Consider the following 17643-nt stretch of genomic DNA (forward strand, 5'->3'; position numbering starts at 1 on the left):
TGAAAGGAGACGTGCCTGGTTAAGAATTTCAGGGTTCAAGAATGAGGTCCAAAACAACATCCTCAACACACCCTTCAACGGGGAACAACTGTTCGGAGCACCAGTTGATGAAAAGTTGAACCAGCTGAAGAAAGATAACGAAACAACTAGATCTATGGGGACGCTGCAGTTTCGAGGTATGAGAAGAGGAACACCAGGGACAGCAGCAGGGACAGCAGCAGCAAAACTGGGAGTACCAGCCCCGAGGACAATCCTTTCGAGGGCGCCGCCGAGGAAGAGGTAACGGCCAGAGGGGAAGTCAGCCTCCCACAAGAAAGTGACTCACCAGCAGAAACAACACACTCCTGGATGAGACCTCAGGAAGTGCAGAAAGAGACCAGACAAAAACCAGCAAAAAATCAAAAACGCCAACAGCTCCTCCTTCACACATCACCGATAGGAGGCAGATTAAGACACTTCCTCCAGGAGTGGAGGAAAATAACATCAGACAAATGGATATTGAACCTCTTACAATATGGGTACCGTATAGACCTGGAAAAGCCACCGCAAAACAGAAGGCCAAAGGTCAAAATGTGCGTACAACAAAAGAGCTGACACACTTGAGGGAGGAAGCAAGAGAACTGCTGAAGAAAAGAGCCATAGAAATGGTGCCACAAAAACAAAAGAATAAAGGGGTACACTCAACCTACTTCCTCATACCAAAGGTAGACGGAACATTACGTCCAATTCTAGACCTCAGATTCCTAAACAGGTTCATAAAGACTCAAAAATTCAAGATGACCTCCCTCCAAGAGGTCATACCTCAACTACAAAGAGGAGACTACATGGCAACTATAGACTTAAAGGATGCCTACTTGCACATCCCCATCAACAGCAAACACAAACACCTCCTCAGGTTTACAATAGGCACAAATTACTACCAGCTCACAGTGCTAGCTTTCGGATTAAAATCAGCACCAAGAGTCTTCACAAAAAGTCTGGCGGCAGTAGCAGCACACTTAAAGAGGAAGGGGATACATGTATACCCATACCTCGACGACTGGCTGGTAAAAGCAAGCTCATACCACAGGTGCAGGAAGCACATAGAGATAGTGATACAGACGCTGGCCCAACTGGGGTTTTCGATCCATTGGGAGAAGACGTCAATAGAACCAGAACAACTGAAGAGGTTCTTAGGAGCAGAAATCAACACCATACAATGTACGGTGATTCCATGTGCAAAGAGGACTCAGGCTATATGCAAGGAGACGCGTCTTTACCGCAAGGGGCAAGCTCTGACAGTGAGGACGGTGAGCAAACTGATGGGGATGATGACATCATGCATACATTTGGTACCCAATATTCGCCTACACATGAGGCCATTCCAAGAATGGATCCAGCAGCAATGGTCACAAGCGACAGGGAGTTGGGAGGATCTAGTGGTTGTCACACACAGTACAGCAAGAAATAGCGTGGTGGAACCAGAAGAACCTAGCACATGGGAGATCATTCACACAACCAACTCCAACTGTAACCATTACAACAGACGCCTCCCTGAAGGGTGGGGAGCGCACACAAACAACCTCAAAGTAAGGGGGTTGTGGGGACATCAGGATACAATAAAGCACATCAACTACTTAGAACTCTAGACAGTGTCCCTAGCCTTAAAGGCCTTTCAGAAACTACTGTACGGGAACAGAGTAATGATACAAACAGACGACACAACTACCATGTTCTACATCAACAAGCAGGGAGGGACACATTCAGTGACACTCTCCCAGCTAGCGCAGGAAATATGGAGATGGGCAATCCCCAGAAGAATAGACCTGTTAGCAATACATCTACCAGGGAAGGACAATTTAGAGGCAGACTGGCTCAGCAGACAGACGTCAGCATCCCACGAATGGGAGGTCAACCTACAGGAAATCCAGTAGGTATTCCAAAAATGGGGGACTCCACAGATAGACCTCTTTGCAACACACCAAAATGCCAAAACTTCGCATCCAGAGTACCGTGCAAACAGTCCCTGAGGAATGCGCTATGGGTAAGCTGGTCAGGGACATTTGCATACGCTTTTCCACCAATACCACTACTACACAGAGTGCTGAGCAAGTGCAGGTTCAGCAGCACGACGCTCATCCTGATAGCACCCCAATGGGCTAGGCAAACATGGTTCTCACAAATCATGGAGATGTCACAAACGCAAGCACACTGGTGCCCCGCCAGGAAGGACCTTCTAACAATGCAAAACGGAAGAGTGCTACACCCAGAACCGGAAAACCTCAGCCTAGCTGCATGGCTCCTGAGGACCTAGAGTTAGCACACCTCAAATTACCGGCAAGTACGATGGCGGTACTCAGAGAGGCAAGAAGACCGACCACTAGAAAGTGCTACGTAGCAAAGTGGAAAAGATTCACCAAATGGTGCATTAGAGAAAATCTGCAAACAAAGATTACTAAGGAATCAACAGTACTAAGATACTTGACGCATCTACTGCAAAATAAACTAGGCTACACGTCCCTAAGGGTCCACCTAGCGGCAATTGTGGCTTACACAAGAGGAGAAACAGTGAAAAGTTTCTTCACATCACAGGCGGTAAAGAGATTCCTAGAAGGTGCAAAAAGGATCGCTCCTCCAGGCAGAATGCCAGCACCAGCTTGGAACCTCAATGTGGTGCTCACACAACTGATGAAAGCACCATTTGAGCCTATTCACAAAGCTACACTGCATATGCTCACACTAAAGACAGCCTTCCTAGTGGCTATCACATCACTACGAAGAGTAAGTGAATTGCATGCGTTAACCCTACCTACAAATACACAGTGATAGGATTGTCATGAACGTACCCGCATTTCATGCCAAAGGTGGTGTCTAAGTTCCACATCAACCAGACAGTTCAAATACCAAGTTTTTTCCAAAAACCGAGCACAGAAAGAGCCTTACACACACTGGACGCCAGGAGGGCAGTGATGCACTATATGGAAAGGACAAAAGAGTGCAGAAAAACAAAGCAATTTTTTGTATCCTTCGCCAGCAGTTTTTTGGGACAACCTGTTACCAAGACTACCATTGCACGATGTATTGCACAAACCATTATGCTCTGCCACAAACAGGCAGCTTAGCCATTACAAGGAGCAGTTCATGCTCACTCAACAAGGAAGAAAGGAGCAACAATTGCGTTTCTAGCAAACACACCTATCCAAGACATTTGCCAAGCGGCAACATGGTCTTCAGTGCATTCGTTCACTAAGCACTACTGTGTGGATATCCAAATGAACAAAGAAGCGCAAGTGGGACAGAAGGTCTTGCAACACATTTTCAGTAACCAATGCTCATCTTCCACCTAACCACCACTGTGAGGAGAAACCGCTACAAAGTCGATGCACAGCATAGTTAATCCAGAAAGATTCATGCTGCAAAACGTATAGTTTCTTACTTGTCGGTGTAGTTTTTCAGCTTGAAGACTTTTTGGATTCACTAGCGAACCCACCCACCTCCGCCAGAAAGAGGAGACAGGAGGATAAAGGGGGGTAGAAGGTGAAAAGACTTTACAAGGATTAAATAAGAAAACAAACAAAGAAAAAAGAATCCGAAGATGGCGACCAAAGGTGGGAGCTTCCGGAGGAAGCGTGTCGACGTCACGAAGGACAACAAATGGTGGTATGTCGACGCTCACTGGGGCAACTGGGAAAAGAAAAAAAAAGAGAAAAGAAATACTACAATTCCGGAACCAACCACTAGATGGCGGAATAATGCACATCATAGTGAATCCAGAAAGTCTTCAAGCTGCAAAACTACACCGACAGGTAAGAAACTATACGTTCTTTGCCAAGCAATGTACTCTGTATTGATTTGCAAAGTTTAGCCTGTATGTTCCAGAGGTGAAAGGATTTATCTTTGTGTCAGTCCAGTCAGCCTTTGGATAAAAGTGCCTGTGTATCCTGTGTTAATTTCTAGGCATTTCAGAATGTGGTGGGAATATGTTTGTTCTTACCCACTCAAATCCATTCCTATTTTTGAAAGGCTCAAAAGTCTATTCCAAATTGTGGAGCCTTACTGCTAGTATCCAAGTTTCTCAACTATGGCATCTATGATAGGCACCTGTATCAGTCCGAATTTGTACTAAGACTTCTGATAAATACTTAGAGTGTAGTGGACGAGATTGCTAAACTGTGATTTCTTGCTGTATTTGTAACCTTCTACAATGTCTTCTTGACGGTTTCTCTGATTGTTGGTTTGTTGCTCATCATACTCTTTCCGGTCACCTGCCAGGTCTTTCCATCCCAGTGCCTCGTGGACGCAAAGGCAAGAAGATGAAATCCCAAAACAACTTTGATGTCCACAAGGCCGACTGGATACGCAAGTACAACCCAGACTCAATCTTCCAGGATGAAGGTTACAAGAAGCACCTCAAGCACCAGTGCAATAAGTAAGTCCATCATCTTGCTTAGACTGTAGGGCATGAAGCATGGGACGGATATCGTTTGAAGCACAAGTGGAGCAACTGAAGCCCACATAACTACATAGTCGGTGCTAAAAGTTGACTGACATCCAGCACTCCGTGTTTGTACTCTGCATAAGCTTGGTTAAATAAGGTGTAGGATAGATATCATATGCTCTGTGAAGGAAGCTGGCTCTGTATATACTATACCAAAGTGAGGTATAGTGTGCACAGAGTTCAGTGGAACCCCAAAGGTAGGCAGAGGTAAAAGAAGATGGCACCTTACTCTCTATTTGTGGTAATGTGTGGTCGAGCAGTAAGGCTTTTTCAGAGCAAAGTGCTAAGCATTTGTTGTACACACTCAATCAGCAAATGATGTCACACACTCTGAACTCAGACCAATTTTGTTTGTATAAAAATATTCAGTTATTTTATTTCTTGAACCAAGCCAAGCCTGGCACAGGTAAGTAAAATAAATGCTTTGTAAATATTATGCAGTTTTTGCAAGTTCAAATGCAGTTGTTTGAAATACAGCTAAGTCGAGGTATTGAAATTACTGTACAGATTCATTTTTAGTTACTTTTAGATTACTTTTTCTACTCGGTGTGATATGCCTAGATATCACAGTGGGACATTTCCTAGAGAAAAGGTAAGCAAAAACAGTTTTTCACAATTGTACTTTTTTAGGTTTCCATACAAATCAACTACACACTTAGAACTTTTTTCAGAGAAAAATAGTCAATAGGTTCCTATGGAGAGAAAAGAAGTTAACCGTTACCAGGTGTATAATCCGTCTTTAGGATTGAGCTTCTGTGGTTAGAAAAAGGGTTCCCCCAGGGTCAAGGATGTAGTCTTGTTTCACCCTCAGTGGCGCTAGGGCGGCCTGGTGCTGAGGCCCAATATTATCCAATGGGGGATGAGGGGCCTCCGGCTGGGGGCTGCTTATGAGCAGGCCACTGGGTTGTGGGAGCTAAGCTCCTGGTGTTAGGCGCAGGGCAAAGGTGGTCCTGTTTAGCACAAAAAGTGCGCCCGAAGCGGTGGCTGGGTGCAGGGTGCTGGTTTACGTTGAGTGCCCTGTTGTTTTCAATGGGGATTTTCGGTTTTGGTTTTTAGCTTCAGGCTCGGCCCAGGGAGAGTTCCAGGAGTAACCAACAGCTGGACAGGTAAGTTGGAGGGCTCGGAGACATAAGTGCACCTCGGGTTCTCTTCTCCAGGGCGCAGGGCGGCTGGATGCAGGGGTGTCTTTTGAGGTCGGATTTCACCTTACCGGGCCACTTGCAGTTGGGGGGGGGATCTCTGTGCAGAGGCTGCAGGCGATGTCAGGGAGTCCTGGATGGGTAAACCCACAGCGGACCCGGACTCTGGAGGGCTGGGGGACCTCGCTGGGACCAGTGGGCCACTCGGACTCGGGCCATAGGCGGTGAGTGCAGTGGTGGTTCCAGGCGTCTGGTTTCTTTGTCCTCAGCAGGCTCATAGTCTGTATTGGGAGTTTTCTTTTGAACAGAGCTCCTGTTCACAGGAGATCTGGTCTTTTTGTAATGCAGTCAGTCCTCCCAGAGTTCTGGAGGTCGCTGGCTGCAGGAAAAGGAGACCTTTGACGCAGGATCTCTGGAAACTGCAGACAGGCCTGTAGGGGTGGGGCCAAGTCAGTTGTTCTCTACAATCTCCTCTACTGGGCGACTTCTTTCGTCCTTTATCTTAAGTTGCGGGAATCTGCCTTATTGGTTCAGGGCTGCCCCCTAAATACTGTATTTAAGGGGTAGTTTTAGGGGTCTCGATGTCAGTAGCCAATGGGCTACTGACCTTAGGGGGACTACACCCTTGGTGTGCTCACCCCACGTGGGGGAGTGAGCACAATCCCTAATCCTGATTGGGGAGTGCCTTCCATCTTCAAGATGGCGGGCACTGAAGAGTGGGCTTCACCTAGCCTCCCCCACCTGAGGGGTAGGGTTGGCAGAGGTGGGCACACCTTCTGGGCTGGGTAATGTTTCCTACCAGTCTTCCTGCTGAAGAGAAGGGGAGACAGGAAGGAGGGCTGCTCCTGATAGCAGGAGAGGCTGGGGTTGTGTTACAAAGGCTGCAAGGCCTCTGAAGCTCACCTGCCACTCTGTCTCTTCCTGGCCTGGTGGAGGTGTGACCACCTCCTCCCAGGAAAGGCTTTGTTTCTGGGCTCAGCGAGCGAAGGCTTCCACCCCAGGGGTCCAGAAACATTTCTCGTGGTGGCAGGCTGGTGTGTACCAGTCAGGGAACCCACCAGGGACTGGTCGTTTTTCAGGCGGCATCTCTAAGATGCCATCTGAGTGCATTTTTCATTAAATCAGTCACTGGCATCAGTGTGGGTTTAATGTGCCGAGAAGTTGGATATCAATCTTCTCAGTTTTCAGTGCAGCCATTATGGTACTGTCACTGCACTTACAATGTCTAAGAATTGACTTAGACTCTGTAGGGGTACATGGCTCGTGCACCTGTACCCTCACCACTGGTATAGTGCACCCAGCTAGAGAGTGACTGATCTATGCCAGCGCAGTGGATTGTAGGCAAGGCACACAGGGATGTGTGCCAGGTCGACTCTTTACTTTGCAGGCGGCATGTCTTGGTGCAGAACAATGGCAGTGTATGTGTGTAAAGGTACAGGGCCTCTAAGGATAGCACAATAAGTGCTGCAGCACTTAGAGGCATTCCCTGGTCACAGTGCCCTTGGTACCCATGGTACCTTTAACTAGGAACTGACATGTGGCCAGAGAGGTGCCGATTGGGGGTAGAAGGTACAGTTTTGGGGAAAGAACACAGACCCTAGGAAATGACATTTGTAATGAAAGTGACCTTTAGTGTTGCACAGAAGGCAAGTGCCTTTAGATCTGAAAGAGACACGTTAGTGATAGATTCCTTACCTTAGAATATCCCCAGGCGTCAGACTGGATCCGGAAAGTTTTTTGTAGCAGTACACCTGCACGTCAGTAGGTGGCGTCGTGCGGCTCCGTGTCTGTCGCTGGCGATGTAAGTGCCGAGATGACGTCACAGAGACTACTTAGGTGCCACCCATGCGTGCTGACGTCAGTTCTTTCTTTTTCCGCGCCAGCAAGCGCAGATCCGGATAGAGCACGTACATTAGTCACTTTTTGACTACTCTTTTGAGACTTTTTATCTCCCCTTTTTTCTCCTGGTGCACCTAGGGATGCCTGGATTTAAGTCTTGTGGGGCCTGCCGTCGCAACATGTCGTTGGAATTTCCAAGGCGGCACTCGCTCGGCGACGCTTTTCCTCACGAGTGGAGTTGCGGTCTGTTGTACGCCTTTCCGCCTATACCACTTCTGCCCAGAGTGCTGAAGAAGATCAGGCACGACCGGGCCCAAGTCATCTTGGTGGCTCCGGATTGGGCACGAAGGTACTGGTATCCCGAGCTACTCAGTATGTTGACCGATCCTCCGATACGTCTGCCCCTTCGGGAGGATCTTCTGTCGCAGCAGCAGGGGACGGTCCTCCACCCGAACCTGTCCAGCCTCCACCTCCATGCGTGGAGATTGAGCGGCGGCAGTTGATGCCACTTGACTTGCCTCCTGAAGTCTGTGATATCATTCTGGCAGCCAGGCGTCCCTCCACAAAGACTGTATACGCCTGCCGGTGGAACAAATTTGTGGCATGGTGCACAGCAAAGGCTGTGGATCCCCTTTCTGCCCCTCTTTCTGAGGTTCTCCTCTTTCTTCTTTCTTTGGCCCGGCAGGGCTCTGCCCTGGGCACCCTGAAAGGTTATCTTGCTGCCATCTCCGCCTTCTTGCGGCTTCCTGATCAGCCTTCTCTTTTCAAGTCCCCTGTGGTTACACGCTTTCTAAAAGGCATTACTCACACGTTCCCTCCTGTCCCTTTTGTAATGCCTCAGTGGGACTTGAATCTTGTTCTCACATTTCTAATGTGTGCTCCCTTTGAGCCTCTTCATAATTGTCCTCTTCGTCTGCTGACGCTTAAGACTGCTTTTCTGGTAGCCATCACCTCGGCTAGACGGGTGAGTGAGCTCCAGGCTTTATCTTCAAAGCCTCCTTTTCTATCTGTTCATCCGGACAAGGTTGTCCTTCGGCCTCGTCCCTCCTTTCTTCCGAAAGTGGTGACCCCCTTTCATCATGGGCAGTCTGTCACCTTGCCCACCTTCTTTCCGCCTCCGCATCCTTCCAAAGAGGAAGAGAGGCTCCACCGTCTGGACCCTAAACGTGCGCTCTCCTTTTATCTGGTCCGCACAAAGCAGTTCCGGGTGGACGACCAACTTTTCGTTGGATACGTGGGTGCTGAGAAGGGGAAAGCTGTGCACAAACGGACCATCTCTCGGTGGGTCGTTTTGTGCATCAAAATTTGTTATTCCTTGGCAAAAAAGGACCCTCCTGTTGGGCTGCGCGCCCATTCTACTCGGGCCACAGCGGCTACTACTGCTTTGGGACGGGGTGTCCCTTTGCAGGACATCTGTCAGGCGGCGACGTGGGCTTCGCTACACACGTTTGCCTGGCATTATTGCCTTGACAGCCAAGTCCGGAGGGATGGCTTCTTTGGCCGTTCTGTCCTCCAGGACTTTCTGGTGTGATCTTGGTTCGCAGACCCACCACCGGGGATGGTATTGCTTGGGTATCTATTCTAAGGTGAGGTGAGGAATCTAACTAACGTGTTTCTTTCAGATGAACAAGTTACTTACCTTCGGTAACGATGTATCTGTAAGAAACATTAGTTAGTTAGATTCCTCACCGACCCACCCATCCTCCCCGTTCTGCGAACTGACATCTAGGGTTAAGGTTATCCTTTTCAGGCCCCTAGATTTTATTTTTGGCACCAGTGTCGGTCTTTGCATGGCTCTGCGTTCCTGGCGCGGAAAGCTATGTACAAGAACTGACGTCAGCGCGCGAGGGCGGCGTCTAAGTACTCCGACGTCATTCCGGCGCACGACGCCGACGACTGACGCGGAGCCGCAGACGACGCCTAGCGACGCGCAAGGGGTATTGCTGACACAAAATCTTCCGGATCCAGTCTGACGCCTGGGGATATTCTAAGGTGAGGAATCTAACTAACGAATGTTTCTTACAGATACATCGTTACCGAAGGTAAGTAACTTGTTCTTCAGAGTCAGTGCTGGACACCAAGATCCAGCACTGGGAGCTCACCTAAGAGTGAGTATTTTCGTTTTCGTTACTCGCCTGATTTTTGGTGAATATTTTAAGATTTGAAAAGTCCACACTTAGAAGAAATTTCAGGAAAAAGCCAGTCAATGTTACCCTATGAAGAAAATAGAGTTATCGGTTTAAAGGTAAGTACTCGACTGGCAGAGTTGAGGTTCTGGGCATAGACTCAGGGGTCCCCCAGGGTCAGGTAGGTACAGTTGGTTCACCCTCAGCGACACTAGGGCGGCCGGGTGCAGAGAGAGTTAGGCCCAATGTTATCCTATGAGGGATAGGGGGGGGCCTTGGTTGGTGGCTGCTGACTAGCAAGCCACGCGGCTGTTGGAGCTGGGCTCCTGGTCACTTACTCAGGGCAAGTGGGGAAGTAGGTAGGTGTAGAGGTTGCACTGCCAGGGCCACTCGGGCGGCTGGGTGCAGGGTGCTTTTGAGCCTTCGGGCGCTCAATTGATTGAATGGGAAATCTATGGTTTAGAAGAAGACTGCAAGCTCAGGGACGTGGATTCTTCAGGTGCCACCACCACTTCGAGAGGTAAGTTGGGTAGTTGGCGGATAGGTAGGTACCCCGGGATTGGGCACAGCTGGCCGCGGGGCGCCGCGTGCAGGTGTGCCTTTGGTGTCGGGAAATCTTACCCTCTGTTGATCGCGGTAGGGAGGGCACCTTGTTCTGAGGCTGCAGGCTTCTTCAGGAGTGTCGAGGGAGGTCCTTGGGTGCCGGACTCGGGGTCACAGTCGTCCTCGTGGTCTTTGTTCACTCCGGCACTGGCCAGGCTTGGCTGGTGCAGAGTGTGCCGGGTTCGCGGTTCCGGGCTGCTGCCAGGGATTAGAGGTAGGTTTTGAGTAGAGCCTCTACTCATGGGAGTCCCAGGGGCTTAGAGCCAAAATGTAGCCAGGTCCTCCGGGGTTTGTGAGGTTGCTGGCCACAAGAGATGCTGGGTTGGAGCAGGAGCAGGTTCGAGGGTCGACAGGCCAGTAGGGCTGTGGCCAAAGCAGTTGGTATTCTTTCTTCTTGCTCTTCTTTGTATTTTGGAATCTGGGGAAGAAAGGTTCAGGGTGCCCCTAAATACTAGATTTAGGGGCGTTACAGGTAGGTGAAGGACAGGGACCAATTGGTCCCTGTCCTGGGGTGGGTACACCCCCCTATCCTGCCTCTCTCCTGTGGGAGGGGGGCTGTAGCCTAGTCCTGATAGCCCGGAGATGTGCTTCACCTCGCCTCCCCCACCTGAGGGGTGGGGTTGGCAGGCTGGCACATCTCCTGTCCTTATTTGGGGTTTCCGGCCAAGCTTCCCGCCAGAGTGGGGGGTTGCAGTGGCCTGGGGAAGCTCACAGAGGCGGCATACCTTTGAAGCTTCCCCCTGCCCATCCTATGGGAGGAGATTTGGCACCTCGCCCAGGATGTGCATCGTTGCAGGCCCAGGAGAGCAGGGGCTCTCCCACCCAGGGGTCCAGCAACATGTCTGCTGTGTGGCAGCCTAGGCAGCCTCAGAGCAGACGTGGATTGTAGGTTAGGTTTAAGGGGGCATCTCTAAGATGCCCTCTGGGGTGCTTGGTACATTAAATCCCACACTGGCATCAGTGTGGGTTTAATGTGCTGAGAAGTTTGATACCAAACTTCTCAGTCTTCATTGTTGCCATTATGGTGCTGGGGAGTTTGTGTTTGACGAGCTCTCAGCACCATGTACTCTTAAATGGCAGCCCTGCACTTACAGTGCTCAGGAATTGACCTGGGTACTGTAGGGGCACAGGGCTCCTGCTCCTGTGCCCACACCATTGGCATAAGGCACCCAGCTAGAGGGGTGGCTGATATATGCCATGGCAGTGTGGGTGATGGGCATGGCACACAGAGATGTGTGCCATGTCGACTTTGTTTTGTCTTGCACCCAGACACCCAGCCTGCAAAGGCAGTATGTGTGTGTAAGGGTACAGGGCCCCTAAGGGTGGCACAATGAGTGCTGCAGCCCTTGGAGGCCTTCCCTAGTCACAAGGCCCTGGGTACCTAGGGTACCATTTACCAGGGGCTGACGTGGCCAGGGTTTGCCAATTTGAGTTTTGTGTGTTTTAGGGAAGGAACATAGGCCCTGGGCACCTGATTGGCAGGAGTCCAGGGCGCCCTCAGTCAAAGTACATTCAGCAAAAAGTGGGGGCATACCATGCAAGAAAGATGGCACTTTCTCACAGTCTTCCCTTACCTTGACGACTCTTTGTTGAAGGCGGGCTCGCCCCAGGCAGTCAACCACCTTCAGACTACGGCTGACCTCCTGCATTTGCTGGGGTTCTCCATCAACGTGCCGCACCCGAGTCCCTCTCAGAATCTCCCCTTCATCGGAGCGGTTCTGGATTCGACGCTGTTTTGGGTTTATCCTCCCAAGCAGCGAATCTGGGATATTCAGGCTATGATTCCGATCTTTCAGCATCTATCCCTGGTTGCAGTTAGGATGACCATCCGGTTCCTGGGCCTGATGGCCTCCTGCATCCTGCTAGTGCGACATGCCAGTTGGCATATTCGGGCTCTGCAGTGGGACCTCAAGTTCCATTGGGCGCAGCATCAGGATAACCTGTCCGATCATGTCCAGATCTCGGAGGGCACTGCACGACAATTGCGTTGGTGGCTCACGAATCGCGATTGGGTCAGTGGCAGATCCCTCTCCCTTCCCCAACCGGAGCACACAGTGGTGACGGATGCGTCCCTCCTGGGGAGGCCACTTGGGAGAGGCGGAGATCAGAGGACTCTGGTCTCCCGCGGAGTCCCGGCTCCATATCAACCTTTTGGAGCTTCGGGCGATCCGACATGCACTGAAGGCATTACTTCCCTCTGTCCGGGTAAGTGTGGTGCAGGTGTTCACGGACAACACCACCGCCATGTGGTATTGCAACAAACAGGGAGGGTGTGGTCCTGGACCCTATGTCAGGAGACATGACTGGAACGTCAAGGCATTATCTTGGTGGTTCAACACCTGGCAGGTTCTCTGAACGCCAGAGCGGACGAACTCAGCCGCAGGTGCTTGATGGATCACGAATGGCGTCTGAACTCGAACGTGGCGCAACGTCTCCTTCAGCAGTGGTGAGAACCTTGGTTAGATCTATTCGCCACCGGAGAGAACGCGCAATGTCATCAGTTCTGCGCTTTGGAATTTCCAAGGCGGCACTCGCTTTTCATCGCGAGTGGAGTTGCGGTCTGTTGTATACCTTTCCTCCTATACCACTTCTGCCCAGAGTGCTGAAGAAGATTCGGCGTGACCGGGTCCAAGTCATCCTTGTGGCTCCAGATTGGGCACGAAGATACTGGTATCCCGAGCTACTCAGCGTGGCGATTGATCCCCTGATCTGACTGCCTCTTCGGGAGGATCTTCTGTCGTAGCAGCAGTGAACGGTCCTCCACCCGAACCTGTCCAGCCGCCACCTCCATGCGTGGAGATTGAGCGGCGACAGTTGACAGATTTTGATCTTCCTCCCGAAGTCTCTGATGTCATTCTGGCAGCCAGGTGTCCCTCCACTTAAACGGTATATACCTGCAGATGGAACAAGGTTGTGGCATGATGCACAGGTAAGACTGTGGATCCCCTTTCTGCCCCTCTTTCCGAAGTCCTTCTGTTCCTTCTTTCTTTGGCCCAGCAGGGCTCCGCTCTGGTCACTATCAAAGGTTATCTTTCTGCCATCTCCGCCTTTTGACGGCTTCCAGATCAGCCTTCTCTCTTTAAGTCCCCGGTTATTAACCGTTTCCTAAAAGGTATTACGCACACGTTTCATCCCATGCCATTTATAATGCCTCAATGGGACTTAAACTTTGTCTTGACATATCTGATGTGCGCTCCCTTCGAGCCCCTTCATACCTGTCCTTTGCGTCTTCTCACACTCAAGACGGCTTTCCTGGTAGCTATCGCCTCTGCCAGAAGAGTGAGTGAGCTCCAGGCTTTCTTCTAAACCTCCTTTCCTTTCTGTTCATCCGGACAAGGTGGTTTTAAGGACCCGTCCTTCTTTCTTGCCAAAGGTTGTCCCGCCCTTCCACATCAGGCAGACCATCACTTTGCCTACCTTCTTTCCGCCTCCGCATCCTTCCAAAGAGGAAGAGAGGCTCCACCGTCTGGACCCAAAACATGCGCTCTCGTTCTACCTGACGCGCACACAACAGTTCCGGGTGGATGACCAGCTCTTTGTTGGCTACGTGGGCGCCAAATGAGGTTGGGCTGTGCGCAAACGGACCATCTCTCGGTGGGTCGTTCTCTGTATCAAGGCCTGTTATTCGTTGGATAAGACGGAGCCTCCTGTGGGGCTGCGTGCCCATTCTACCAGGGTGACGGCAGCCACTACTGCGTTGGGTCGCGGCGTCCCCTTGCAGGACATTTGTCCGGTAGCGACGTGTGCCTCGCTGCACACGTTTACCAAGCATTATTGTCTTGACAGTCAGCTTCGGAGAGACGGCTTCTTTGGCCGTTCTGTTCTCCGTGACTTTCTGGTGTAATCTATTCGCAGACCCACCAGCGGGGTTGGTATTGCAGGGGTATCTATTCTAAGGTAAGGAATCTATCACTAACGTGTCTCTTTCAGATGCACAAGTTACTACTTGTGTAACGATATATCTGTAAGAGACATTAGCTAGTGATAGATTCCTTACCGTCCCACCCATCCTCCACGTTCTGCGAACTTATTCCTAGGGTTAAGGTCATCCCTTTCAGGGCCGTAGTTTCATGGCACCAGTGGTCAATTTCTTGCATGGCTCTGCGTTCCTGTTGCGGATAGTCGTGTATAGAACTGACGTCAGCGTGCATGGGTGGCGCCTAAGTAGTCTCCGTGACGTCATCTCGGCGCTTAAGACGCCAGCGACGGACGCGGAGCAGCTCAACACCACCTACTGACGCGCTGGGGTACTGCTAGCAAAACTTTCCGGATCCAGTCTGACACTTGGGGATATTCTAAGGGAAGGAATCATTCACTAACTGTCTCTTACAGGTATATCGTTACACAAGTAGTAACTTGTGCAACTGTAATACAAATGTTTACAAACTAATATTACTGCAAAGTACTTATCACTTTTCTATGCCAGGCTTGTTTGGTTCTAGGAAATAAAATAAGGGAAAGAATGTTTATACAAAACCAATTTGTCTGAAATTCAGTCTTTGAGTGTGAGATGTCATTTGCTGATTGAGTGTGTACAACAAATGCTTAACACTACCCTCTGATAAAGCCTTACTGCTCGACCACACAGTACCTCTAATGGAGAGTAAGGTGCTATCTACTTTTACCTCTGTCTACCATTGGGGTTCCACTGAACTCTGAGCACATTATACCTCACTTTGGTATAGTATATACAGAGCCAGCTTCCTACAAAACAGACCTGGTGTTTGTTTTCGAAGAGAACTTTAACAGTAAAGGGGTAACATAACTTTGAAGATTAAGCCTATTAATCGAGTAAGGCAAAGCTTTAGACCACACAGGTGTTTCTAGTGTTGTGAAATGAGATTGAGAACCTCTGTTCTTCCTAATTTGATTTTGGTTGTCGGCTGTCTGCAAGCATTTCTTCTACTCAGTTAATACCACTTGCTGACTAAGGCCAGCTGCAGTGATGGAGACAGCATTGGCTGTTGAATATTTTATAACTCAATCTTAATCCTTGAAAATTCACAGGGTGCTACTTCGTGTCCGGATGCTCTACTATCTGAGGCAGGAGGTTATTGGAGATCAAGATATGCGTGTGCTGGGAGGGACTGATGCCAGGTATGACCACAGTATTTTGTTTTTACCTTTCCATGTCTGCGTTCTTCTAACTGCACTCTTATCCACTCGTTCCTGTTCCATTCGTTACATCCAGAGCAGTAATCATTCAATATACCAGCCTGGTGAGAGAGTAGTAAATTCCTACGCTGTCTCGGGTTAGACTTGATCTGACTGATGTAGAAACATTCATGTGGAATAGATAGGTCCTCTTAGATATGTGCTGCCTCTTATAAAAAATGATCAGTAAATAGAAATATAATAAAATATAGACAAAGACATCCTAAGATCAGTTTTCCTTTGAGTGAGGATTATTGGAGTCGTTATCAAGTAATCTCAATACTGATGTTCTGTTTGTTGCATTACTTTCTTCTTTCTGTAATCCCTACAGAGCAATTGACTTATGGTTACCAGAGGTGGAACCTTTGGAGGTACCAACCGGCTGGTGGGATACAGAGGCTGACAAATCTCTGCTTCTTGGAGTTTTTAAGCATGGTATGTGAATCAAACCACCTTACCGTCTAAAAGTGCGTTTTTGGCATTGAAATGGTAATCTCAAAAACATATAATGTAGTCATACGGCACGTTTCATACAGTGTTTACACAGCATTTCATTAAGGCAGCATATTTTATTATAAAGTTTATAGAGAGATTTAGTTCTTCTATATCATAAGACATGTTAAAGGCAAAGCACATCATGTGCATTGCTTCTATTTTGCTAACCCCATCGATGAACCCCTTGGTATTCCTCCAGGGGAGCAACATAGGAAGGAGGTAAGACTCGTTGGGTAATAGGAGAGAAAAGGCAAAGCTGGTTTTCTTTCCCACAGTTCCCCTTTCTGCAAAAGTAGATAAGAAAACGAACGTTTAAATCAAATTGTTGATCATTATCTGTACAATATTTAATGGACATGTAATGTATTAGTGTGAGCTGTTAAGAATGTGGTAATTTGATGTAATCTTATGCTCCTAAAAAATAAATCTATAATGTCAAAATAAAGTGTGGTAAATCCTGTTCACTTTGCCCGCTTGTAGGAAGCTGGCTCTGTATATACTATACCAAAGTGAGGTATAGTGTGCACAGAGTCCGTTGGAACCCAATAGGTAGGCAGAGGTAAAGTAGATAGCACCTCACTCTCGATTTGTGGTGGTTTGGTCGAGCAGTATTGGAGTACACTGTTAATCATTTGTTGTACACACTCAGTCAGCAAATTAATTCACACACTCAAAGACTGAACTTCAGACCAATTGGTTTTGTATATAAATATTCTTTTACTTATTTTATTTTCTAGAACCAAGCAAGCTTGGCGCAGGTAAGCAATAATTCTCCAGTATCGGGGTCTTTCATAGATTCACATGCTTGAATATTCCCCGTCGTCGAAGTGGGAGTCCCACGGTACATAACAAAGCAATGTAGTAATAACATAAGCCTATTAGGCCTACAGGAAAGAAAAAACCATAGAGTTTTCATGGATAGACAACTTGTCACTTCTATAACATATCACTGTCGTTTTGTTCTAGGTCAAATCCAGCCAATCTGGTGTCCGCACCCTCTAGAACCTTCTCCCCAGAGACTCAGGCTCTCAGATTTTCTACCGCACGTCGTGTCAAGGGAGTCTCCCTGAGCTTGCTCAGTTTTTTCATCTCATATTTCACAGAATATTGAGTCTAGGATGTCTTCAACCAAGAAATCCCTCTTCAGACCTTGTGGGAGCTGTTGTAAACTGAGACTTCATTCTGAAGATCCTCACAAAAAATGTATTTATTGTTTGTATCCTGGACATTTGGTAAAGGACTGTAAAATTTGTAGAACCTTCTTGTGAGAAGTTGGCCTGGTGTATGATGTCACTAGTTCTAGTGTACACCTTATATCAGTCCAAATACCCTTATGGTGATTGGTTGTAAAGTCAACCTTATAGACCAGCTATCCTAGTGGTAGCATGGACAAGAGCAGTCTTAGGCTAAACTCTGAATGGCATGTGAAGCCAGCTGTGATACCATATATAATCCCTTGAATACCAAATGAAAGGACACCACAACATATATATATATATATATATAAAATAAAGTGTATTTATTCTAGTCAAACCCTCAGCACTCTTTATGAGATTAGAGGTAAGTACAACACAGTCTTATTTAAGCATACATTAAGTCACACAGGTAAGTAATACAGTTAGGCCCTAGGGGCCACGCAAACCATATACTAAGTAAGTGGTATAAGGACCACTGTCACGGAAATAGGATAGGCCTAGGCCTAGGGAATCGCTGGGGCTACACTACACTAGCAACAGTTAGGAAGTGGGAGGCCCACGGGATTCAGGTGCAGAGTGGAAACACTCACGCGTAATGCGCAAAAGTCGATAGA

At 48.6% G+C, this 17643-nt stretch overlaps 1 protein-coding gene across 7 annotated transcripts in view; it reads left to right on the top strand.

The window, feature by feature from the left end:
• LOC146871232 (ATP-dependent chromatin remodeler CHD8-like) overlaps window positions 1-17643 on the top strand; it is a 2388691-nt gene that overhangs the window by 1152612 nt on the left and 1218436 nt on the right. For all 7 annotated transcript variants that reach the window (XM_085650618.1, XM_085650635.1, XM_085650640.1 and 4 more), the window contains exons 23-25: window positions 4252-4408; window positions 15192-15281; window positions 15670-15773. In XM_085650618.1, the coding sequence (XP_085506744.1) occupies window positions 4252-4408; window positions 15192-15281; window positions 15670-15773 (351 nt within the window). The remainder of the gene's footprint in view (window positions 1-4251; window positions 4409-15191; window positions 15282-15669; window positions 15774-17643) is intronic.

The sequence above is a fragment of the Triturus cristatus genome, chromosome 1_1 (assembly GCF_964204655.1).
Source record: "Triturus cristatus chromosome 1_1, aTriCri1.1, whole genome shotgun sequence".
Taxonomy (NCBI): domain Eukaryota; kingdom Metazoa; phylum Chordata; class Amphibia; order Caudata; family Salamandridae; genus Triturus; species Triturus cristatus.